The sequence below is a fragment of the Panthera onca genome, chromosome D1 (genome assembly GCF_046562875.1).
Source record: "Panthera onca isolate mPanOnc1 chromosome D1, mPanOnc1 haplotype 2, whole genome shotgun sequence".
Taxonomy (NCBI): Eukaryota; Metazoa; Chordata; class Mammalia; order Carnivora; family Felidae; genus Panthera; species Panthera onca.
This window is the reverse complement of record NC_138348.1, coordinates 7,549,093-7,575,032: the sequence shown is the minus strand read 5'-3', so window position 1 is coordinate 7,575,032 and position 25,940 is coordinate 7,549,093. Positions and strand designations below refer to the sequence as shown.

Genomic DNA, 25,940 nt, shown 5'->3' with positions numbered 1-25,940 from the left:
CCAGACAGAGGGGGTGTGCTCAGAGGCAGGGACAGGGAAGGGGCCAGAACACAGGGTGGGGTGGTTACCGAGGTTGACAGTGAGCTTCATCTGGCCCCCGTCCAGCTCGAGGCGCAGGGTGTCGGCTGACTCCCTGGAGGTGGTGGCCATCATTAGCCCGTAGGCCCGCTGGGACATGAAGCGCAGGGACACATCCTCTGCCTCCGTGTGCATGGCGTTCGGCAGCATGATCTTCATGTACATGGAGCCATCGTAGCTCAGGACCGTGGCCTCTGCCCCAGAGGTAACGGAAGAGGGAAATCAGGGCACGGCCGAAGGCCAGTGGAGGGAGAGGGAAAACCAAGAGGACCGTTACAAGGACAGACCCAGGGCTGGCCTATGAGGGGCACCCCGAGGAGGAAGGGGCACAAGGAGGGGCAGCGGGGACCCCTGGAAGGAAAGCAACCTCACCTCTCTCACAGACCCGCCCCAGAAAGCCGGTCCCAATGCAGTCACAGACGAAGCGGTTCCAGCCCTCTCGACAGATGCCCCCGTTGCGGCAGGGGGCAGACGCACACTGCTTCAGTGTCTCCCGGGAACAGAAGGGGGCGATGCCCACCGCCCCCTGAGCTTCGGCCAGGCCCCGAAGATCTCGGCTGCGCCCGTCTATGAAGAGGTCCCGCACGCAGCCCACGTAGCCAGCCCGGAGCGCCGCCGTCCACACCTCCGGGGGCAGGGGCAGGTCCACCCGCCCCCCCTCAGGGAGACCGCCCAGGTACAGCTCGCTCTCCAGGTCCAGAATCTCACTCTCCCCAGTGGCCAAGAAGGGCGTGCTGCGGCTGTTCACCGAGATGGAGCCTAGGGATCGAGGGAGAGCGGGCCTCAGTGAGGAAAGCAGGATCGAGAGTCGCCGCGGGCCAGCAAGGGATCCCGACCCCCCACCCCGCACCCTGCAGCAGCCCTGGGCCAGAAGCTCAGCCTTCCTTGCTGCTGTGGATGCTACTCAACAAAGATTCTGAGTTCAGGAACTCAGGTGAGCCAGCCCCAGCCCAGCTGCAGGGTGCAGTGGGCCTCTGTCCAGACTCCTCCTTCTGTACCTGAGTGAGTCCTCAGAGGATATACAGGAGGTGGACATGCCCAAAGGGGCTAGATCATTCGAGGGTCATTACCCCGGCCCATCCCTTAGACCGGAAACCAGAGGCAGCGAACACTAAGGAGGCTGAGAGGTTTGAATCCAAAGCGTTTTCCCCCTACTTTAGTGACTGTATGTCAGGCACTTAGCACTTCATTTATGTCACCGAGTCGCAAGGTAACCCTATGAAATTGGCCCTTTATGACCCCGACTTGAAATGGCAGATGAGGCTTAGGGAGATTGGGAGGCCTGCCCAAAGCACCACAGAGGGTGAGGAACGGAGCCAAAGTGCCAGCCAGGCAGTGGGACCACAGAGCCTGCACTGTCCAACCCTCTGCCTGGTGGGCAAGATGGGTAAGCAGATCCGTCCTGGAGCCGGACACAGGACGACACCCAGGAGAGGGGATGCCAGGCACAGAGCTCCTACATACTAAGACTTCTTTGGAAGGAAAGGCTGGCTATCTTAGGAAAAAGATTTGGGATCAAGTAGGAGCTTCAAAACCTCTACTGAGATCTTAAGAAGCAGAAGCCTATACATTAGAAAGTATTCTGTTTATAATTTTTTTCCGATGCTTTTTCCTTCCTCTCTCTTTTCTCAAGAAGAACTCTTCAAGAAATAAGTAGAGAAAAGAAAAGAAAAGAAAAGAAAAGAAAAGAAAAGAAAAGAAAAGAAAAGGTCTAGCTATCTCCATGAGGTTAAAGAGAGGTAAGGAGGATTTGGTCTACATTAGGCACAGGGGTGTCACTAAGGAAACAGAATTAGTACCTCCTCTACAGACAGGACTCTATCTAAAGCATGGTCTCTTCTGCTCAAAACCTTTCCTGAACCAGAGAAGCCACTCCCCTGGGCCCCATTTAACATGGCCCTGGCTTGTTCTTCCCCGACAAGGTGTCAGATGCTCCAGGGTCTGGCTGCTACAACCCACCCTCCCACCAGCACCCCCCCCCCCAATATGGCCCTCCAATCACCCGCATCTCTATTCATAGTAGATTCCCCAGATGCCTGCTCTACCCACCAGCTCCGGGGTCTCCTGGACACGGACGTTGCCCAGCGAGACTCTCAGTAAACGAACCAAATGTGGGAGAAGGAAGAGACAGGGAAAGGAAGAGGTGGGAAAAGAGTGTATAATGGAGAGTCAGCAAGAGGAAATTAAAGTGAGGACAAGCCTTGCTCCAAGATCCTTGCTCCAAAACATGGAAATGGGACAACCCAAGTGTCCATCAGCAGATAAATGGACAAACAAAATGTGGTAGATACATAAGATGGAATAGTGTTCGGCCACAAAAAGGAAGGAAATAGTGACACAATGCTACAACATGGATGAACCTGAAACCATGCTAAGTGGAATGAGCCAGACACAAAAAGACAATTATTGTGTGATTCCGTTTACAGGAGGTCCCTCCATTTAGAAGGTCCCTAAAGTAGTCAATTCATAGAAACAGAAAGTGGGATGGTGGCTGCCAGGGACTGGGGGGAGGGGGACTAGGGAGTTAGTGTTTCATGGGGATAGCGTTCCAGTTTGGGAAGATGAAAATATTCTGGAGGTGGACGGTGGTGATGATTGCACAGCAGTGTGGATGTCCTTAATGCCACTGAACTGTGCACTTTAAAAATGGTTAAAATGGTAAATGTCATGTGTAATTTAACACAATTAAAAAACAAACAGGGAAAAGGTCAAGGAGAGCTTTGTTGCGATGACTGCCCCAAGTCTGGGCTTAGGTGCATAAATGAATGTGGGACATCAGAGATGGCCAGAGCTGGTCAAACAGCGACCCAGGGACCAGCCAGACCTGGTATGTGGGCTCTGGAGATCTGTGGGAAGCTAAGGAGAAGAGAGAGAGAGGGGTTCTCTGCAAGGCCTGGACAGACTTCCAATCTAGAGAGTTACTAATCACCTGTGTGGAGACCCTGGGAGGCAGCAAGTGCCCTGTGAAGACCCCCGGGTACCATCATGAGACAAAACCGGGGGATGAACTCATGTACTGTAAAGCCCAGGAAAGGCGACATTTCCCTGGAGAAGAGAAAGGAAGAAACAGCCAGCCACGAAAGGCTGATGCTTCCAGGGGCCACAGTGCTCCTGGTGGGGAGGGGGGGGGAGACCATCCTTCCACCCAGTCTCAAAGGTCTGGTGCAGGGACAACTGGGGAGCACAACGATTTAGCTGACGCTGGTAAGTGCTTACGCTGGATAATGTGTCAGCTCCCCTTTACATCAATTCGTTCTCTCATGGTCAACAAGATGGAAAAGAGGAAAAGAGAGCAATGGGCAGGAAACAAGAGAATGGGAAAAGAAGACCAAAAAGGAAGAGTAAAGGGGTGGCTGGAAGCAACACAAGGTTTGAGAAACAGCACCTGCCTGGCCCGAGCACTCTCTGCCCTGCCGCTTTACTGTGCTAGAAGCCTCGCCAGGTGGGAGTGTCAGGTTGTTGAGCGTCTGTGTCGCCCCCAACCAGAGCCTGAGCTCCATGACAGCAAAGACCGTTGAGTCACCGCCATCCCCGTCCCAGCACCTTGGACAGCGCCTGGCGCTCCGTAGGTACTCGGTAAGCGTTTGTTGAGTAGTTAATGAAAGAGAGTTGCATGGACCTAGCTAGAAAGAAGGGAGGCGTGGTTGGGAAGTTTTGGTTTTTTGTGGGGGGGGGGGAGGAGAATGGGATGTCTACTCTGTGTTAGGCACGGTGCTAATGCTTTTACACGTATTTTCTTATTTTCTTCTCTTAAGGACCTCCAGTGTAATGGATGTAGATAATGAAACTAGGGTTTTATAAATAATGAAACTAGGGCTTCAAGGGGTTGAATAAAGGACCTAAGGTCACACACACAGTAAGCGGGAGAGCAGAGGTGCGACTCCAGGTCTGCTGACTCCAAACACTATGCTCCTTCTGTCAGTGCGCCATGACAAGGAGGGACAGCGAAGGGGCTGACAGGGCCAGAGGAAGGGGTAGGACAGCAGTGGAAGGGACCTGGAAAGAATGTCAGGGCGGGGGGGTGGGGGGGGGAGAGGAGTGGCTGGGAGGAGAGCGGAAGGGACCAGAGGCCTCCTGACCTTTGCGCCCGTCCCTTTGGAAGTCCACGTGGCACCACTCGCCATCGTTGACCTTGCGGCTAGATGCCCGCAGCTTGATGCCCCCAGAGCCCATGTCCAGCAGCAGGTAGAGGTAGCCATCCAACAGCTCCATGGCAAAGTAGTCGGCCCGCTGGGCAGAGCTGTGGCTGCCGGCCCCGGCCCCAGCCCGCCGTCCCTGGCTGAAGAGCAGCAGCCCGTTGGGCTCAGTGGTACGGAAGTCTAGGGAGATGGAGCTGGTGCGTCTGGCACTCCAGCGGGGCAGCGCCACAAAAGCCTCAGGACTCTCAAAGGTCACGGGGTCCAGGGCAGCCACATCCTCACAGCGGAATGACAGGTCCCCCTGCAGCTTCATCTTGGGGTCCCCTTCCTTTGCCAGGCGAGACAGTTCCAGCTTGAAGTCATTATTCTTATAGACCACCTGCAGGGAGGGGTGGGGTCAGGGGTGAAGAAGCAAAAGCGGCTCAGGGCCTGGCCACTCCTGCCCAGCTTGGACCTCTGTTCTAGAACTTCGTGCACAGAGGCTGCGAACCAGCACCTCCCTCGCCCCACTTATTTTCCGGGTTCCGTCTTCCAGCCTGGCACTCGCGGGACAGCCCTCATTGTCCGCAGGACTGCGGTTCACAATAATGGCACGACAATCTCTGTTACCATCTAGTCAACATTTTCCGATTGCCAAGGTATTTTTATTCACACTCCCATCTGCTCCTCACACCCACCTTAAGAAGTAGGCACTGACTACTCATGTTATAGATGAGGAAACTAAGAATTAGACTGGCCAACGGACTTGGCCAAGGTCACAGAGCTAGTGAGGGGAAGACCCAGGACCAAACACAGGGCTTTAGTGTTCACGCCCAACAGTCTTTCCTCTGTACCGCAGCTGCCCTCCAGGGTCCTCTGAGAGGCTGGGGGACTTCAGAGGCTCAAGGAAATGAGAGAGAAGCTTCTTGATGGAGTCAGTGGGGCTTAGGTTTTGAATAGGAGACGTCTCCCACCACCTTGGAAGGAACAGGGGAACCAGGCGGTTGGCCAGGTCAGACTAAATCATGCTGAAGACAGGGACCAAAGGGTTTCCTGGCTGACCCCAGACCCTTCCTAGACCTACTCACGTCCTTCAGGCAGCCCATAAAGTTGTTGCTGACGGGTGAGCCCGGTAGGTCAGCCGTGTTGGGACTGCCCCCAATGTAGAAGAAGTCATCAGAGCCCAGCATGGTGTAATCCTCCTGCGTGTAGCCTGTGGTGGTCAGGATCCCGTCCACTGAGATGGTCACCTGCCCAGCCCAGGGAGGGAGGGGGAGAGACAAGGAGACAACCGGCATCAACCCCCTGGGAAAAGCCATGGGCTGGGCAAGGGAGGGGCCAGGGGGCTGCGGGGGAGGGGGACCCCCATTTTTATGTCTGCTTGTCTTGGAGGAGGAACAGTGGGGGGAAAAGAGGGAAGGCGGGAAAGGAGGCAGCACAAGATTTGATGGTTTCAGGGTGGGCTAAGGCCTGCCCCACGGCCCCCAGCTCAGCAGGCAGACGCCTGGAGGGTACTCAGAGGGCTCACCATGAAGTACACCAAGAAGCAGTTCCTGGAAATGGCTCCAGAAAGGAGCAGGGACCTCATGACAAGGCCCCATCCGGGGGGGATGCAGTGCACCCTCCGTTCCCTCCTCTTGAGGTGCTCTCTGGATCCTCATGTGATTTCAGAGCGTCTTTCATAAAGGAGGTTGAAACACCAATTCACCTTGGATCTTGGTGGCTTTGCCTCGCCTGCAGCCCTTCAGAGCACTGAAGAGTCTTTTCAGTCTTAGCCCAGCAGGGAAATGGGAGACAGCAAGGGCATGGGAAGGGGGGCTCAGATACTACTGGGGACGGTTGGAACTTCCTGAGGGATGCATAATGCCCTTCGCCCCTTGGGGCTGATTCCCACCACCACGACATCAAGGGCTCCCACTGGTCCATGCCCTCTTTCTGAGTCTGTCTCTTTACTTCCCAGGTCCCTCTGTGGCTCTCTCGTCTCCCAGGGAGAGGGTAACCCTTCGCCAAGTCACCGGCCTGAACTTTTTCTTCATTGTCTTCCTTACGAACATCACCACTGTTACTCAGAGCCAAGTTAGGGAACAGAGGGTAACGGGGCTAACCTCATGATACCTTAACCCTGGGCTGAAGTCAGGTAAGAAAGCAACATGGGTAAGGATGGGGGAGTAATTCAGCATTCCAAAGAGGTGAAAGGGGCTCAGCAGGGGCCTGATGAAGGCAGAAGTGACCTTGGGGAGCAGGGACAAATGCAGGAAACTCTGTCTACCCACTCCCCAAATGCCCACTTGGTCCCCAAAAAGTTTAGCCATAGGAGCAGCCCACAGGGGCTCTAGAGACCCAACAAGGTTGTAGGGGAAGAGCCAAGGGCTTCGGGACCACGAGCGCTCGCTCTAGGAAGGCTGTGGCTTAGGGCAGTCGCCTGGGAAAAGCAGACAGGCTCCTGCAGGAGCCGTCAGGAAGCTGGCTCACGGTGAACCCCGACACTGTGCTTCCAACAGACCACAGCTCACCCCCACTTCCCAGGCCCCAAACATGCTTTAGCACCCCCTTGTCAGGCAAAATCTGGAGGTTTGGGCCTTCCAGTCACATCCTGGGATGTCCCCACCCACACCAGTCTATACGCACATGCCACCAGCCATCTTCCCAAGACTGGTCTCCGGGGTTCCATTGTCACGTGGGGTTGAAGGAGGGTGTTAGGAATCCCTAAAGAACCTGGGCAGAATGAGGCAAGGGGAGCTTCCCCCACAGGGCCCCCGAGTCCCCCTCGTGCTGGGCTGGGGCCTCACAATGAGTGGGGGTACAGCTGAGCAAAGCGAGGGCTGAAGGGGCCCCCTCCTGGGAACCATCAAACCTTGTGCCGAGGGGGAGGGCGGGTACCAGGTTCAAGGACAGAAGGCAAGGGGGTGTCTTTGTGGAAGGGGGCAGTTTGAAAGATTTTGAGTCTTGTCTTGAGGGGAGGGCTGGTCATAATGGTTTATTTCTTCTTCCCTCCACCCGCCCGAGGCTGGGAAGCAGGGATCTGGGTGGGAAAGGGAAGGGTCAAAGTATTAGTCACAAAAACATGCAGACAAGATTAGAATGGGCAGAAGGGAGCTGGGGAAAGGGCAGAAGGGGGCTGGGATGAAGGGACAGGATAAGACAGGGAGGGGTGGGAGGTGAAGGGTCTCCTTGGGGCAAATTCAGTTCTATTCTGCCCTGCACCTCCACTCCACTCGTGATGCTACACTGAGACCAGGAAATGGGCCACTAATGAGGTCCTGAGCCTGTGTCTGGTCACCCCAGTTGGAAGGTCAGCGCCTGAAGGGCAGGCCCCCGGCGTGACATGTCCCTGTAACCACACTAGTCCCAGCACAATCCAGGGGCACATCATGGCCATTAAAGGTGAACATCAAGTCACCTTGTGACCCAGGGAAACAGTGGGCTCTCACTGCCTGTGTCCCATCTATAAGCCCAAAGCCTCAGGAGCCTCGAGTGAACAGGCCTCCATCCTCCAAGACTGCTCTGGTCACGTGCCCCTGCTTCTGTGCAGGGGGAGAGCCCTTCCAGCCCCCTCAGCCACTAAGCTGTGTCCTCCCTCTCCAGGCCCAGCAGCCAGGGCACCAGCTGCCATCTCCCCCACCCTATGGGCTCTCTTTGGCCCAATCCATGCAGTGAGCTCATCTGCCTTTGCCATTCTAGAGTCAGAAGGACTCGACCTTTGGGGGGCGCTCTCCTCAACTCCCCTTCAGATTAGGCATGAATCTGACCTCGCCCACTACAGCTTTATGCAAATCACTGCCACAGGGCGCCTCTTTTGGGGAAAAAACCACCCTCCTGTCTGTCCCCCAGATTTACAACTATTTTTTTAGAGCAGCCCCGGCCCAGGGGCTGGGGGAGAGGGTAGCAGGAGACAGGGTAACATACGGAGGTGCACGGAGGAAGGGCGGTCAGCCTGGGGGTGGAGGAAGTTGAGGGAGAAAGGGGGAGACGGGCACTGGGTGGAAAGGAAGCCAAGAGTAGGGGGGGTGGAGGACAGTCTCTGGGGAAGGCAAGGAGGGAGATGACGGAGATTAGTAAAACCCGACTGTTCCCTCAGACAAATCAAAGTCCAGACACAAAAATGGCAGGTTCGTTAGTAAAAGCAGGAAACAGGGGAGTAATTCCCCCGTCCCCCTCCACCCCAGGGGTTCGTGTTGCCCCTGCCCCCCAAGCCCCCCCTCCCCGCGCAGCTTCTGGAAGGGGTGGGGCCGGCGGGGGAGGAGGGCAGGGGGGCCGTGCGACAGAACAGCCTCTGCAGCTAGGGCACATGCAGGTTAGAGGGCCACGGGTGGGGGGCCAGGCCCAGCAAGAGAGGTGAGAGAAAGGCAGCCGCAGGTGAGAAGGCATGCGGGGCCAGGGGAGATGGGGAAGAGCGGAGATGGAGGTGAAAGAGCTGTGGGCGCAGGAAGGAGAAGCTTCCTTCCAATGGAGGAGGGGAGAGGAGTCGCCGTGAGGACAAAGACATCTATGGGTGGAGGAAAAAAGGGAAGAGACATGAGGCTCAGATCTTCCTCACCAGAGAGTGACTCAGACGCTCATTCCCACCACCCATTCACTACTGGTCACTGACCCAGACACACCTGCTCACACGCCACATCCTGCTGGAGGCAGTGGGAGGACGTCCCGACCGGCTCATTTCCAAGCAGCCATCTTTCCGTCATCAGGACCACGGCTAGCACCCGAGACACTGCAGACACTCGGCACTCAACCCACACCAACCCATCAACGCAGACAGGCAGGGCCCTGACTGGGGACTGAGTAGGCCAACGGGAATGAGCCACAGCTCTGCCCTGGAAGAACCAGGCCCAGCTAGGGAAGAAGGGGTGGAGCACCGAAGACGTGGAAGCCCAGCCTCCCTCCACACCCCAGGAGCACGGAGGGTGGCTGGAGGTGGCTTCCAGGGGCAGCCTACGACCTGGGCGGGGTCTCAACCCTCCCTGCTGGGCCCACCTCTCTTCTGCTCTGCTCGGCTGGGCTCCTCTTAGGGAGGCTGGTAGGATGTGAAACCGGGCTCTATAGCCCCACAGGTACGCGCTGTGCCTATCATGACCCAGGAAGAAAGGCTGAGGAAGAGGGAAAGATCCTCTGGCATCATCCAGATCCCTTCCCAGCTGCCTGCTAGGATCACAGGGTCACTGACCTCCCCTTCAAGGGAGAATAATATTGTGAGCATGGGTGTTTCTGACTTGTGGATGGGCTAGATGGGTTTCTGGGATTTTGAAAGCCATTGACAATGTACGCAAAATTGCCTCCTTAGTCCATTGCCATCATCAAATTCTCAAAAGGATCTATGAGCCAAAGATGGTTAAGAACAACTAGTTTAGGAAGAAGGCCTGGGCTTCCCTTAGGATTGGGTGGGGCGGGAGTAGGGCAGGAAGACAGGGGAAGGACGGCTGAGGGAGGTCATGCATCCCTGCTATGTGTTTAAGTTCAGCCATCTGTTTGTGGTAGGGAGAAGCTAAAGAGAGAATCGGGTTGGAAATAGGAAAACGACTTAGCCAGCAGTCATGGCCTGACAGCGAACCCTGACGTTTGGATTTGATGAAGCCTGGGACTAGAGGAGAAAGACTCCAGGCCAGAAACCTTGAGTTCCTGTGCAACCTTTACCATTTTCCAGAACAATCTCTGCCTCTCATCTGTAAAAGGGGCTCAGTGACCTCCATCGTCCACACTTCTTCCAGGCTGACCATGCAGATTAAATGAGGTAACCGAAGGGAAGGCACCGGACCCTTCCATAACCGTCATGTAGTCCTGGGTTTTCTCTAGGCCTCAGTTTCCCCCTCTGTTAACTGAGAACAATCTCTGATGTCTCAATCTGGGCATTTGTCAAGTTTAAATTATATTCAGACTGTGAGAGCTGTTTAGAAGAATCACAGACCCCAGTGTATGCACAAAGAGCTATTTTTATTTTTACAAGAAAACTTCAGGGGCAACTGGGTAGCTCAGTCTGTTGAGCGTCCAACTCTTGGTTTCAGCTCAGGTCATGATCCCGGAGTGGTGAGATCAAGCCCCGTGTCAGGCTCCACACTGAGCGTAGAGCCTGCTTAAAATTCTCTCTCTCTTCTGTCTGTCTGCCTCTCTCCCTCTCTCTCTCCAAAATTAAAAAAAAAAAAAAAAAAAAACAAGAAACAAGAAAACTTCCATCATCCTGACCACATCTAACCCAAACCTCTCAACTGATTGGCCTTTTTGGTCTGTATTCACCCTCTACCCAAGGAGAAATGCTCAAATAACAAGAAAAGAGACCATATACAAATGCATTAGTAAGATAAACGCAAAACCAACAGGAACCTGGTTGAGGAATACCCGGGAATAATAAGAAAAGGGTGAACCCCGTCTTTTTGGTGCCCCAGGCTCTAACTCCGGTCTTGGCCTGAAAATGCTGATCCCTGGGACAGGTGTTTGAGGGCTTATGAGGCTACTCAGGGCGCCGAGAGGCAACCTGCTCTGATCGTCAAGCAGTGACGCTCACCCCGTGGACTTTAAAAACTTCGAATTTAGCGGGAACCTCCCTTGCCAATGCTGAAATCAGACAAGGCTGATTCACCGTGTTACTCCGTCTTTCCTCCTCCTCCCCAGGCCAACTCCTGAGGCATTCTGGGGTTTCTTGCAATTATCTTGGGGACTGATTCCTAAGAAGGGACGATAATAGCGTCTCCAGTGGGGCCAGAGATGCTGTATTCTCCAGGGTTCGCTATAGGAAGGGGATCACTTCTTTACAAAACATCCTCACCCTGGAAACACTGAGATAATCAGTTAACATGTTATGAAGATTAATAAAATTATGGTTCCCTGTACAGAGCACAGACGCTTTCACTCCCATTACCCTACTTGATCTCCACACTGACCCCATGAAATGGACAATGCGGGTGTACCATCACCCGTTCGGTAGCTGAGGAAACTGACCTTTGGCTCAGGTCCACGTGGTCAATCTGTAACTGAATTGAGACCAGAAGGAAGGTCTACGGCACCCTAACCCCTAGATGGTATTCCCCGGGTGTTTGGGAGTGTGCCACGTGGGTTTATCTTGCCTCCTTTCTGTCCCCAAGGTCACAGGTTGGCTGTCCAGGGAAGCTCTGTAAAGAAAGGGTTCCAAATGCCCGGCTCCTGACAGGCACTCAGTGGCCTGGCCTGAGGGGTGGCCAGCACCTAACTTCTAGAAGCAGCAGCTGGAGAGCAGAGCCTGGGATATGGGGTGGTGCTGGGACCACCACGTGGTTCCATGGGAACGTCAGGGTGGCTGGGAGTGGCCAGATGAGGTCTTGGAGCGGGGAAGGGCGGGGCTGGCTGTGGCGGTGGGCACTACCTCGGGGACAGGGCAGAGGACAGGGCTACCGTGGGTCTGTGGGTGCAGGGAAACACGGGTGCGTGGAAGCATCAGGACGGGCCAGACGTAGCCTCACAGGTGGAGCCTCCTGGGGAGGTGGGGGGAGCCACTCAGCCCCGGAGCCCCAGCTATCGAGCTTCCCTCATCGCCAGCCAGCCACACGGATCTGGGAGGCTCGGAAGGCCAGGCAGCTGCCCCAAGCAGCGCAGGCCCCGCGGGAGCAGACACATCCATCTGCAAGGTCCCCAGCCTGGCGCTCAATCACTCTGCATTATTAATAGGCGATGAGTAACCGCCGGCTGCTGCAAAGCCAGGACGGGCAGGCACGAGGGAATCCCTGGGGATGGCACACGGCACAGCCTGCAGGCGCACGCTCCGAAGCCAGGCAAGGAGCAAAGAGCCAGCCCCAGCTCCTTCCCTGCTCCTGCCATCACGGCCCCCAGACTTCGGGGCTGGCCCCCGCGGCCCGCCTCCACGCGGAGCCCTTCCCCGACTCAAACGTACACACGGTCCCGCGGCCCCCCTGCTCACTCCCGCGCTTACACGTGTGGAATCACCCGCAGAAGCCCCCCCCCACACACACACACAGCACGGTCTCCCACTAACACCCCCTAAATGTCACACCAACATTTACACACAGCCGCACCCACACACCAACACACACCAGCTGCGTTTACACAGACACCCACATCAACACTCACCGGGACTGAGCCCAACCCAAACAGCGGAGCTTGGCAACAACTAGCCTGATTCACCCCTGCTGCACCTCCTCCTCTCATCCCCTCAACAGGGAAGGTAACCACCCTGTCAGAGGCCATGCAGGACAGGCACGGGGCACAGATCAGGGGAGATGGAGGGGAAGGAAGACAGTGTGAAACACAGTGTTAGTCAGAGCGGCAGAGTGGTGGGGGGGACTGGACGCTATCCCTCATGGGGGGAAAGACCATTCATGCCATGCAGATGTTGGGGGGGCAGACGGAACCACGAACCCTCAAGGCTGAGGAGTGAGGGAGGGGATGTCACCTCTTCCCTGGCAGCCAGCATGGGACAGCCCCCAATCTGGTACAAACTGCCGATCTGAAGGAGCTCTGGACTGGTCCCAGGCCGCTCTGCATCTCACAAGGCCATCCCCCCCTCTGGGGGACTTGCCCAGCTGGCTGCCCCCGGAGGTCTCACTCCCAGCCCCCTCTCCCAACTCGAGGGGCCTGTCCGGGAGCTGACAGTGAGCAGAGAGCGTAGCATGTCATGGGATGGTGTTTTCCATGGATTTTCAGGAGACCAAGAAAGAAACTAAATCAAAGAGAAAAAAACGAGGGAGCGGGGTTGGGGGGGGGATGGGGAAAGGAACAAAATAAAGCAATAGAAATAAGCAGCCTGGCATCGGGGCTGGTCTAACCAGAGCCGATGAACATGGGGCCTGCCCCCAGGTCTCTCTGGCCAGGAATCTGAATTCAGGAGTCGGGGTTATAGGGTTGGGACAGGCCAAATTCCTCGATTTCCATTTGCCTTTTGGATTTGAGTGGGGACCAAAAAAGAAAGAAAAGGGGAAAAAGGAAAACTAAAAGAGAGAGAAGCAAAATCTGAAGACTGTCCAGGACGCCAAAAACAATCAGAAGAGCAAAATAACCAAAACCAAACGGGGAAAGGAAACAAAAGAGGGAGAATCGAACAGCTAAAAAAACCCACGGCAAACCAAACGGTAAGACAATTAGAGTGATATCTACCAGATAATGCAGTTTGTTTACCATAGCGTGTCCAATTCCTGCGTGCTTCACCGGAGATATGGGGGAGGGGGTGGGAGGGGCCAAAAAAAAAAAAAAAACAACAACAAAGACAACAACGAAAGAACAGAACGGAAAGAAAAGAAAAATAAAATGACCAACTGTGAAACTCAAGGAAGGAGGAAAAATATATAGCCATATATATTTGGTTGGTTGTTCAGACCCTCCCACCTTAGGCTGAGCGGAAGTATTTTTGCTTAAAGAAAATTAAATCATAATGGGAGGGAGAAATAAAACACACAAAAAAATCGAAGCCCTTCTTCTCCCAATCGCCCCCCCCTCCAGCCCCTCCTCTGGATTCCTCTGCCCCCCAACCCCTCCCGGAAGAGCCGGCTGCAGAGAAGGGGAACAGTTCAAGACCTTGGTTAGTAGAGAAGAAAACAACAAAAGAACTAGACCAGGAAAGCAAAGACTTAAAGATGGCCGACATTCCGCAATGAGACAGAAAGGTTAGTTTGGTTTTTCACTCATACCTCACCCCACCTGTCCCTGCCCATCCCTTGGTCCCCTGGGTTATAAGCGTGTTAGTAACACACACAGAGTCGGCAACGGGGTTTTCCAACAGAGGGTGAGAGAGGGAAGGCAGGGGGTTAAGAAGCAGACCCAATTATGCAGTATTAGTAAGTCCTTTCAGCTGAAATGTTAGGGAATTGAAGGGAAGGTTGGGGGCGGGGGGGGGGGGACAAGGGGTGTGAGAAAGGGATGGGCTATTGACTCGGGTAATGGACAATGGGTTGTTGGCTAACTGGTCAACCAGATGGCTTTCCAGAGAACTGGCCAACTGGCTGACCAGTGAGCGTGTTGAGTTAATGGGTTAACTGGTTGGTGATGGGCCAGCTGTCAGGCTGGGAGAAGAGTGGCCAATGCCCTAGAGAATCATCACAGGACTGGCTAGAATGAGAGGTCATTTCATTTGGAGGCAAAGGGAAGAGGTTCCCAAGGAGCAAGGGAAGGGATACAGGTGTGTGCTTTCTGTGGGAATGTAGGACAGGCAAACTGATTCAGGGAGTCATGGAGGGGAGGGGGCAGCTCCTCTTTTATTGGTTCTCTTCCGTGAGAAAAGAAGAGAGATAAGGGTCACCACCAGAAGAGGGAAAAGGAAACCTTGCCCTCCATGGGCTGGCACTGGGCTCACTTTCACGGCATACCTAATCCCAAACCCGCCTCCCTCTCCTCCCGCTCTCCCACTCATAGCTGACCCGTCCTTCCTGCCTAATTTGATTTTTCAGAGCCCATATTTCCCCCAAAGTTCCCCAGGTTCTTCAAACACCCCACCCCCATTCTCTGATGCTCCTCTGGGCAATCACCTCTCCTAGAATCAAGTACCCCCCACCACCACGCCTGTAAGTCCCTGGAATTGGTTAACGTTTTCCCAGCAGCCCAGCCTCCTCCCATGCACACCCCATAGACCCCTGAGCCTCTCCTCCCCACAGCCAGCACTGAAAATCCATAACCCCCACACACCACACCAGAAAAAGGGACACAGAGGCCCACTTACCTCTAAAACCCCTTACTCCTCCCTAAGCTATAAGCTGGCCTCTTCTATCCCAGCCTCTAGAGTCCCCACCCCCATGTGGCTCTTCTCAAGGCCAAAGGCAAGGGCAACAGTCACCTTCAAAATCAACCCTGGTCTTTGTGGAGGCAATGTCAGTGGGACTTGGGGCAGCTGCACCGAGAGTATTGGAGATGATGGGACACCATTGTGTGATGTCCATTAAATACTAAACTGCACCCCTGAGAGTATGATTTCGAGAAGTCTTCTATGGACAGATCCATTAGTTACAGCATTATTATAACCAGTGGGCACAGGACTAACTCAGAAAGACAAGTAATAAGGGCCTCGTATCATGAAAAAAAAAAAAAAAGAATTCAATATTTAGCAGCCAGAAGAAGGGCTGAATGACCAATACCAATTACTAGCAATACAGAAGCAGTTTCCCTAACAGGGAGGCAAGAGTCTCAGGTCAGGTGCAGTGACGGGTGCAAGAGGCTAACCCATAATACGAGAGTTAGCACAGCCGGGTAGTAGGACTGTCGTGAAGTGAAGAAGCCAGCTAGTCAGGACAAGGACCGATTGGTTCCAGGGCAGCTAAGCCAATCGCATCCAAAAAGACAAGAGTTTTCTGGTGTCACTGACTAGTCCGACCACGCAGGGGGAAAAAGTAGGGGTGTGGGGGGAGGGGTTGGGGGTACAATTCTAACTACTACTACTCGTTTTGAATGAAGACTGGTTGTGGAGACTCAAATAAGGGGGGAAAAAAGAACAGTTTTCAACATTCTGGGACAACTTTAATATTTAACAAGCAGAACAGCAAATTAAGAAACGGGACTGAGAGGGAAGAGACGTGCGTTCAAAGCCCGGGACTTCCACTAATATGTCAAGACCATCCTGGCTTCCTCTGAAAAGCAGCAAGGTTGGAGTTGGCCGAGACGGGGCCGGGTGCAGAGCCCAGACCAAGGCGATCGTGGCCAAATTAACTAGAGTGGAGTTTGTGCTGGAAACCATTCCTGGTGGCCTGTGACATAGCACAAGCCGGTGCCTTCCCAAATGCCAGGACCTGGAATACGGAGGCTTCAGACTAGCAAATGAACGATAAAGGCTTTTCCCCACTCACAGAATCAGAGGGCTCCTGGAGTCCAGGAGCGTAAGAACGACAGTGCGTGAGGAAGGAAGGAAGCATCAAGTCATTAAGTCACAGAGGGGACAGGTCAGCCATAATAATATCCAGTGGTAATCTACCCCCCTTCTCCACTCTCAACTCTGCCCGTCGCTCCAGCCCCTCAAGAAAGCCAAGACCAGGATTATACACTCAAATCGCAAAAATCCGGATGAAGGCCATCTTCGTGGAGCTTGGGCAGGAGAAGCTCGGGACAGAGAAGAGGCGCTCGCTCTGTTCAGGGCTCGAGGGGGCCCATTTTTCAGAGAGACGAGCAGAACACTCAGACGGTCTCAAGAGTTGGGAACATCCAAGAAGGGCAGATCCACAAGACAAATCACATAGTAGAGCCGCCTTTGTATTTCACACCAATTACAGCGGCCGGGCTCTCCTTGGGAGGCAGAGAGATGGGCGCGGCTGCAAAGTCAGACAGACTTTCCAATTCTACCGCTTCCTAACTGGATAACGTTGGGCAAGTTCTGTAACCTGCTGAGTCTCGACTTGCTCACTGATAAGAATGGGAATATGGGGGGGGGGGGGGGCGCCCGGGTGGCTCAGGTCATGATCTGGCAGTTTGCGAGTTCGAGCCCCGCGTCGGGCTCTGTGCTGACGGCTCAGAGCCTGGAGCCGGCTTCATATTCTGTATTTCCTTCTCTCTCTGCCCCTCCCCCGCTCATGCTCTGTCTCAAAAATAAATAAACATGGGGGCGCCTGCGTGGCTCAGTCGGTTAAGCGACTGACTTCAGCTCAGGTCATGATCTCTCAGTTCGTGAGTTCCAGCCCCACGTCAGGCTCTGTGCTGACAGCTTGGAGCCTGGAGCCTGTTTCACATTCTGTGTCTCCCTCTCTCTCTGCCCCTCCCCCTTCATGCTCTGTCTCTCAAAAATGAATAAACATTAAAAAAATTTTTTTTTAAAAAAGAGAGAGAGAAGAAATGAATGCAATATGGAGCACACGGAAGGAATACGATCCTTCTAACCCTATCAAGGGCTAGAATGCAGGGTCTCCTAAGGGGGCCCGAGGGGGCAGGCCGTCCTTGGTTAGGAACCACTGCTCTAGAGACAACAGGACCCAGTAAATTATTCTTAGAAGCCCTGAAAAACGGGCAGGGGCTCCAAGGGCCTGGTGAGGAAGTACTCGGCCGCAGGCTAGACCTTGAGTGAGGATGATGAATCCAGACCACAGCCCCGAGGCTGACCTTCCCGGTGATGGTCACAAGGGCCGAAACAGAATGGCACCTCGCGTTTCTGGGTGTGGACTAGAGTCCAACAAATCCCTCCAGAAACCCTTCCTCAAGAGTGCTCTCAATCAAAGCCTTCAAGCGGACACCCTCTTTGGCCCTGAAGGCCTGTGTTCAGGTCACCATGACCGGGCTCTGCTCTGACTCATCGTACAAGAGGCCAGAAGGAAGTGGTTCCCAGCAGTTCCCAGCTTGAGCCCTCAACTCTGGGAGCCCCACAAGGAGGACACCACGGGTCGCTGTCCACACTCGGTGCTGCCGAGGCCAGGCTTCAGCCCCTCTGGGTGGCTTTCTTGCCGCCCCCGGAGCCGCAGACCTTCCCCTCCTCTTGGTGTTCCACAAGGTCCTAGAATTTTTCAGGACCCTGCTGCTCAGCGGGCGCGCGCACGAGCTTTGCTCTGCTAACTTTTAACAGACTCATCCTGACTCCTCGAGAGCAGAGCTGGGAGAGAAGAGACTGTCTTTTCTCCCCCTCTTTTCCCCGCTGGTTTGTCAGTAGTGACAGCACCCGTCCAGTGGAGGGAAAACCAGCAAGGGGCACAGAAGCAACCCCCGCCCCCGCCCTCTCCCGCAAGTATGACAGGTGGGCACGATGCACTCGGGTTTGCTCAGATAACAGTGACAACACAGGACAGCCCTCTGACGGGATCGGAGAACAATGTGACAAGAAGAGAGAGAGACTGCAGCGAGGAGGGTCCCCCCGCCCCTGGGCAGGGGGGGCACGGAGAATAGGCACGTGGAGAGGAGCCCACGACAGGTGGCAGCAGGCAGGGTTAGTCCCAGAGTCCTCCCGGCAGGGGGGAAGGCACTAAATGAGGAGGATTCCCCATTAGATCATCACCCACTGGGGGTGGAGAACAGGTAGGAAGTGTGACAGCAGCCAGAATCCCGACTCCCATCAAGGAGCCTTTCGATGGGGGGAAGGGGAAGGGGAGGAGGAGGAGGAGGAGGAGGAGGAGGAGGAGGAGGGCGACGACGACAGCGAGGACCAAGACAAGGAGAGAGAGTGGAGAGCCAGAACGAGGCAGTAGAGGGAAGGAGAAGGCCTAACCCGGCAGCAGCCGTGCCTCCGGGGACAGAGACGTTCCACGTTGCTGGTGGCACTCAGCCTGCTGGCAATGCAGCTGGAAGACACTTCCCTGCCACAGGCTGTGAGACAAAGTGGTGAACCCAAGAGAAACGGACCGGCGGGAGGCTGGCCCCTGGGCCCTGCCTGAGCGAACAGAGAAAGGAGCCAGGAGGTAGAGACAGGTACCACCTGGATACACAGGGACCCCTCAACAAGGGTCTGGCTTGGACTCTGCTCGAGGCAGGAGCTTGTCAGGGCTGGAAACAAGCTGGGCCAGGGCGGGGGTGGGGGGGGGGGCGGTCACTGCCAAGGCCAGAGACATGGCCTCACCTGCTCTAGCCTCCCTGGGCCTTAGAAATGGTGGAGAGGCCACTACTCAGAGGACAGAACTGAGGCCCTCGCCAAGCGGCCAGTCTAGGAGCGGGGGCTGAGGAGACACCGCGGAGAAGAGTCTCGTCCCTCCTGCAAGAGGCTGACCCGAGGGTCCCGTCCAGGCTCCTGCAAGGGGCCTGGGAGCCACGGCAAGATAGCCACGGATTGCTGGGGCAGCCAGGGAGGGAGAGGAGAAAGGGGCGTGCTGCCCAGAGTGAGGTGGGGCTGAGCGTGTGCTCCCTCATGCCTGCTGCACCTCTGCCTCGCCACCACACCCCTGCCTCTGCCCTGGAAAGGTCCCGCCTGAGGGCAAGCCACACCCTGTCCCTACACTACCCCAGGCTTTCATCTGAGCCTTGCTGCCCTAGAGTCAGGATACCCACAGCTACTCAGCCAATCCGAAAGGCCCTCTTGCCAGGTCACCTGACTTCTCAGCCCCCAGCCCTTGAAACCCTAGTCACCACACCGGGGTGAGCCAGACCCTTCCTCTTCCCTCAGGCTCCTGCCCCACGGCAGCTCTGCGGTGTCCCCTGAACTTGGCTTCCTGGTGCCTGCATCCTGCCCGCTGCCCCCGCACTCCCAGGCCCTCACAGCCCAAGCCTTGAACTTCTCCAGAACCACACCTGGCTGCCGGGCCCCCGACGACCCCGTGCCAGGCTGCCCTCTGTCCCCACCCCCGTTGGGCCCCTGACACAGCCGGCCCCCGGCCTTCTTCTTGCTCCCCCTACCTGGCGCAGGTTTCGGGTGACCCGGACGTCGTGCCAGGCGTTGTCGTTGAACTTGCCGTTGACAGGTTCCACAAGGGCCTCGAAGGCTCCTGAGCCCAGGTTGATGACCAGCCAGACGGCCCCAGACTTGAGGGACAGGTTGACATAGTCGGCCGACTTGCCCGTGTGCAACATCAGCCCGTTGCGCTGCAGGGTGCGGAAGGCCAGCGTGATCTCGTCCGTGCTGCTCTGGATGGGGTTGTGGGACAGGTCGTAGCAGAAGAACTCGTTTCCTTTGAAGGTCGCCACAAACTCCTCCTTGCCTGGACACCGTGGCGTGGGGAAACGGGAGAGGCTGAGTGAGGTGGGGCGCGCCAGACCTCCCCCTGCCCCTCCGGCAGCCCTGGCGCAGGCGTCAGGCCCTCTTCCCCCCACCCCTTCACAGCCTGCCCACCCTCCTCTCTGCACCCGGCCGTCTTTCCTGTCAGAAAGCAACTTCCCCGTGTCCATTTCCAAAGCGGGAGGCTGCTAAATGGCTCTCACGCTGACAGCTGACAATTCAGCTGCCACGGGGCAGGCAAAGCAGACGTTCTCGCTGTCTCCTCCCTGGCCCACTCTCCGTCCCCTCTGTGGTTTTAACAAAGGGATGTGGAAGAGAAAAGAGGGGCGCCTCCCGACTTCCCCGTGGAGCGCCTCCCCTGTTTGGGGGGGCACCGAGGGTCTCCTGAGTGCAGCCCACCTCCCACTCCTCCCTCCTGTCTGGTGAAGGTCATTCTCAGTGCCCCAAGGACAGTTGCAGGCCTCACGTGGGGGATGGGACCGGCAGGCCAGTTGGGCAACAGGGAGCAGAAAAGGAGGACAGGGAAGCGGTGGGGTGGGGTAAGGCATTGGGAAGACACACGGGAAGGGGATGCATGTGACAGCGATGTGCACCGGGCAGCAGTGGGCCACCGGGTGTGGCTGGTTCCGACGGCCATCGTGCCGGTTATCTTCCCCAGCCCCGTGTTCTAGTCCAGCCTGAGAGGGCGGTGCAGACAGGCCCGAGGCGGGAGCCTCTGAGGTCCCAGAGGGCAGGGGTGGGAGCCCTGAGCACCAGCAGGTGGCTAGGGTTTGTGCACGCGTGCATGCGTGTGTACGCGTGTGCCCATCAGCACCCCGCACGGGGCTCCCTCCGCGGGCACTTGCCAAGCAGAAGCAACGTGACCGAAAGGGCCTTAGGGATTTGTAGCGTTCGGTAAGTGGGTGATGAGTGACAGGACAGCAACAGCCTGTGGAGGAAAGCTGGGGTCGTAGCCCGACACCTTCACCAGCTAGAGCACACAAAGCGGGACGAGAAGGGGACACGGGCCGAGGGCAGAGCAGAGGACCTGGACCACGACAGCGACTCACTTGTCCCCAACAGACAGCAGCACGGTGATGGCTCGTCCCGCTCACCGCACAGCGTGGGTGTGCGTGAGGACTGCCCGCACAAAGTCTCTATGGAGCGCGGGGGCTCTCAGTACAGGCCCCCAGGCCCAGGAAGGAGCAGGGTGCAAGGCCGGGGCGCACGCACAGCCCTCAGAAGACACCTGCCCTCCCGTGAGCCAGGCCACGGTGGCAAGCGCCACGTGTGGAAGCCGCGGCTCCCCGGGTGCATTCTCTGCGGATGCCCTTCCCCAGCACACAACAGCCCCGCTTCTCTCCCTCCGGGCAGCCTGCCCGGAGGCTGTCCTCACTGCCTCCGGATGCCAAGGCACCAGCTGCTGCCCCAGAGCCTGGCACCGCGCTCGCTGCAGCTGGCAAGGCCCGGTTTCCTGAGGCCACGGGGCAGCGAGGCTGGTGGGGGCACGGGCAGAACCCCGCTCTGCCTACCTTCGGGCTCCAGCAAGAAGGGCCAGGAAGCAAAAGGGAATCAAGCAGAGACAGCAAGGGCCAGTGAGGAAGAAGGGCGATGCAGAGGGAGGCCACGGAGAGGGGGAAGGATGGCCGTTGGGGACAGAAGGGAAATGGGAGCCGGCTCGGAGCACCGAGGGACCAAGAGGTGGTGGAGAGGAGAAGTCTGGTTAAAGACAAGGAGCAAGCCTGGAGGGGACAGGAAGGAAGAGGGCCAGCAAGGAAAGGGGGACAGGGACCTCTAGGGAATGGAAGCCAAGGCTTTCTCAAGGCCTGGCCGTTTCCATAGCAACCAGGCCTGCTGCCCAGGCACCGGCAGAGCCAGGGGGCCGGAGGACCAGAGAAAGGAACATGTTTGACCTTGGCTTTGCCACACGTCCTAGTCCCTCCCAGAAGCCAGGCCTCCTCTCCCCTTCCCTCACCTTTGCGGCAAAGGAACAAATGATCATTCGAAGGAGAGTCAAACGGAAAGAAAGAATAGAACAATCAAGTGAAGAAGTGATTGGGACAGAACAAAAGAGACCAGAGAGGAGGGCCAGGGGCTGGACCACAGCTGCCAAGGCGAAATGAAGAAACGAGGCCATCCCTTGATTCCTCTGGGCTCTGCCTCGGATCTCCTAGGAGAGGAGGCGAAGCCAGTCGCGGAGCCGCAGTCTACGCGTTCTCCCATTCCCGTTGCCGTCAGAGACCCGGACGGGCCCAGAGACAGAAAGAGGCTTGGAGCAGCCAGAGACAGAGGGAAAGAATTTGAGGAGAGGGATAGACAAGAGCGAAGGTGAACAGGACAGCCCAAAGATGGCGGGAAGGACAGAGACAGACCCTGAAGGGGGAGGAGGGCAGCAGGACTTCAAGGGATCGCTGGAGGGGGGGGTGGGGGACACTCGCGGTAAGGATTGGGGGACTGCCCTGCCCCAGGGCGCTCAGAGGAGCCAGACCCAAAGCACCAGGGGGCGCTCTCCCCCACCATCCCACGCACACCACCCAGGGAACTACAACTCCCGGCAGCACTAGAGAAACAATCGCAGCGCCCCCTACCCTCCACCGCCCCCTCTTGCACAGGAAGGGGGGGATCAGGGCTGACACTTGTTCACCTCCCATGGTCAGGGACTACGGAGCCCAAGTGCCCCCAGCCAAGCTGAATGTGGCCAGAAACCAGTTGTTGTGGTCCTGGACTTCTAAGAGCCATGAGGACCAGAGCAGCTGCCTCATTTCCAGGCCCGGCTCGGAGCCCTCCTCTGGGAAGGTCTCCAGCCCCCTTCTGCCCCTCCCTACTCTCCAGCACTACAGCTGTCTGTTCTGCTCATTTGGCACTTACTGCCTAGTAACATCTTGTACTGCTCCCTTGAGAGGAAGTGTGATGTGAGAAAAAAGGCCTGGGCACTAATGCTGCCTCTTCCACCAGCTTGGTGACCTTGACCAAAAGGCGGATCTCTAAGCCGCAGCTCTCTCCTCTGGACAAAGGAGCTAACCACCGACCTACCTCGCGGGCTGCTGTGGCATCTAGAAAGAGAACAGATGGAATGAAGCTTCATAAACTATAAACTATTCGACTAACAAATGACTCCTGCACTGGTAACTTTCTGTGTGTGTGTGTGTGTGTGTTTGTGTGCGCGCGCTGCCTCTTACTCTCGAGACCAATGAATAAATTAACTCCCCTGGACAAAGTCTGCACTTTTCCTACACCTTGCATGTACCACACTTTCTTGTAGCCATTCGTTGGAATGTCAGTGAGCCCCTTGAGAACAGAGACCATTCACCCATCGAAAATAAATTTGCCAAGCACATGCCTACACATGTGCCGGGAGCTGTGTGGAAGCACCGGGGAGGGTGTCCAAATGAAAACACCCAATCACTGTCCCCAGGGAGCTCAGTCGGCTGGGAGAGGCAAACAGGTGAAGTGACAGTTAGGAGGCAGGGTGGCGAGCGATAAAACGGATGTGTGGACCAAGGGGACACTGAGCGGTGTCTGGGTTTGCTTGGGGAGTTCAGGGGAGACTTCCAGTGTGGATGGCCTGGCTGCTTTGTCAAGAGTCGGCTGAAAGAGATACCAGATAGTTGGGGAAGAAAGCAGGGATGGCAGAAATCCAGGCCGACAGAACGGCACGTACCACAGAACGCGGGCGGGATTCGATAGCCCCAGGGCTTGGCACCCGCGGGAGCCCCTTGACGGTGGCTAACTGCCCATAAACTACCTAGGAAAGAGACTCCAAGAGAGGCAGGCTTGGGGAGAAAAAGGAGCTTAAAACCCATAGCCCTGACACAGGCTAAAAGGCCCCGTGCTGGTCTCAGGGGGTTGGCGAGCGTCCGTTTCTGCATCTGTAAACCAAGGGCAATGAGCCCTTCCGCAGAAGGTTGTGAAGGCTCACTTAGGTGACCCGTGCATAAGACGAATGCCACATCTCCTAACCAGAATCCCCCTGGGCGGGCCCCTAGCAGGCTTCCAGAACTTGAGGGTTCAACGGAGGGTGTACCCTGCCTCCCCGTCGTTCTACCAGACAAACAGGTACTTTCTAGGGACGGGCCTGAACAACTGCCACAAAAAGACATCTCTTTGCCCTCGAAAAAGGTCATTAGGACGGCCGGGATTTGGGGAAAAAGTGAAGGTTTGTGGTCCTTTACACCAGAGAGGCAGGCCCAGCAGTCTTCGTGGACCTCAGACGCGGTACAAAGGGACACGCTGGTGTTGACTCAGCTGCCCCCACCCCCCACCCCAACGCCAGGAAGTGCAGTTCTGCAAGGGGCGAGGCTCTCTGGGGACCGGAGGGTCACTGACCTTTCGTTGGCTGGTGCACATCGCCGGCTCCTCCTCTCCCGGCCCCCCCCTCGGAGAACAGTAAGGACCCTACTGGAGAAGCAGAATTGGGGAGTCAGGCATGGGGGGGGCTACCCAGCCAGTCCCACCCCAGCCTCGAGGTGATGGAGGGCCCTCTCCGGGGCTGAGGTCCTGCTTGGAGGTACCGGTGGGGCAGGGGTGCTGCTCTGGGGACTCACTTGCTTCGGGGCCTCTAGGGAAGGAGCCAGATGACAAACCGAATCAACCCCACAGACCCCTGAGACCCACAGCCACCAAGGTCTGCCCTTTGCCCAGGGGTAGAAAGACCACGGGGAGGGAAGAGTGTCCATTGTCGGTTCCGGTTCAGGAGCTCCTTCGTCCCAAGAACGTGCAAACAGGCCAGCCCTCAGGACTGTGCAGGCCCCGGCCTCCACCTCCAGCCTCTCCCTGCCTCTCCCTGCCTCTCCTCCCCACTCCACATCTTTGCTCATCGCACTTCCTCTGCAGAGACTGAGCTGCGGCTCTTCAACTCCTGCAAAAGCCTGACACAGGCTCCCCTCCACCAGAACCTTCTGGATTCACACGTCGAAGACCTCTTGTGTCCTCTGCCCATCCTCAAGGCTAACCTGGCTTTTGGTCTGCACCTGGCTCTCTTACTCGTGAGTGCTCTTAATGTCACCTCTGTCCCCTTCTTTGCCGACCAGGTCATGGGGCTTCCCAGGGGCAGGGCCACCATTTGTTTGCTCTTTGTCCCTTGAAATCGTGTCTACAGCAGGGCTATGCACACCGAAAGGGGTTCTGCCTGGCTGGACTCATCACATGCATGGGGAAGGCCTTTCTCAGGGATGGCTTCCCACTTCCCCCCATGGGCTCGTCAACCCCTGGGCCTCCTCTCCAAAGGCCCCTGCGGGCACGTCACCGCATCTGGGTTCCAGGCTGGCTCGCGCTCTCCACCCACCCCTGCCAGTGACTAGTGCACTCAGCGTCTGGCTCCCAGGTGTCCACGCCTATTGCCAGACCCCACAGAATGCCTTCTGGAGGGGCACTCAAGAACGGAGTTGAAAAGTCCGTGTCTGAGCCCCCATTCCACCTCAATCCCAAATCCCCAGAACTAAACGCTAGAATAACACCTGAGCCGTGGGCCCTTCAGGGGCGGGGGCGGGGTTCTGGATCTTCCAGGTCTTTCTCTATGACAAAGGTGAGCCACAGCCAGCACCCCCAGAGCCAGGCCTTGAGAGGCAAGAAGGATGTGAGAGAACCGACCAGGTCCTGACCACCCCCTTGGGATGTCTCCGTTCTCCACAGTTGTTGCCATAACTTCACATCCCTGTAAGAATCTCAGGCTCCTACCTTCCCAGACTTAAATCCAACCCCAATTCCAGATCTGAGTCTCTCCCTATGGCCCAGTCTTCATCCTGCAGGCCTCTCCCACCTGCAGGCTACAGACCCCATATGGAAGATGAGGCCTCACAGAGCTCTGCCCTCGGCATGGGGAGCGGTGCAAAAGGGTCTAGAATTCCTGAGCTCAAGAATCAATGACGAGGACACCCGGGAGGGGTCAGCACTGGGAGGACGGCAGTCAGGACCCCTGGGCTGTCAGGTTTGCTTAACAAAGCTTGTTGCTTTTTAAAGATGCTTTTTAAAGATGGGAGGGACTTGGTTGAAGGGAGGCTAAAAATAAAGAAGCAGCCCCAATGGCACCACCACCTAAAGGCCACATAATCACTAATAAGTCACCTCATCTCTCTGGGCCTGAATGTCCTCATCTGTCAAACAGAGTCAAGAGATGTGGGTGAGGGTGGACGGTGGGACAGCTGTGGGAGAGGGGACGCCCTGCCCCTCCATTTCCCCTGCCTCTTCCCTCCTCACTGCCACCGTGGAGAGAGAGGGGACATCCCCGCAGCAGCAGGGCGAGGCCAGGGAGG

The 25,940-nt window shown here is 56.4% G+C and overlaps 1 protein-coding gene and 1 long non-coding RNA gene across 29 annotated transcripts in view; one reads left to right on the top strand and one right to left on the bottom strand.

Moving 5' to 3' along the window:
- Window positions 1–25,940, bottom strand: part of NRXN2 (neurexin 2) — a 108,424-nt gene that overhangs the window by 52,672 nt on the left and 29,812 nt on the right. For 10 of the 28 annotated variants that reach the window (XM_081790236.1, XM_081790243.1, XM_081790241.1 and 7 more), the window contains 7 exons: window positions 24,016–24,087; window positions 19,392–19,693; window positions 13,269–13,313; window positions 5,285–5,446; window positions 4,158–4,596; window positions 451–837; window positions 69–272 (listed from right to left, as the gene is read on the bottom strand). In XM_081790236.1, the coding sequence (XP_081646362.1) occupies window positions 69–272; window positions 451–837; window positions 4,158–4,596; window positions 5,285–5,446; window positions 13,269–13,313; window positions 19,392–19,693; window positions 24,016–24,087 (1,611 nt within the window). The remainder of the gene's footprint in view (window positions 1–68; window positions 273–450; window positions 838–4,157; window positions 4,597–5,284; window positions 5,447–13,268; window positions 13,314–19,391; window positions 19,694–24,015; window positions 24,088–25,940) is intronic. The other 18 variants (XM_078433618.2, XM_078433634.2, XM_078433639.2 and 15 more) reach the window with 7 other exon arrangements.
- Window positions 2,124–11,347, top strand: LOC132661959 (uncharacterized). The gene is made up of 3 exons (XR_009602463.3): window positions 2,124–3,654; window positions 6,157–6,333; window positions 9,669–11,347. It is a non-coding gene; the product is annotated as an uncharacterized LOC132661959 (long non-coding RNA).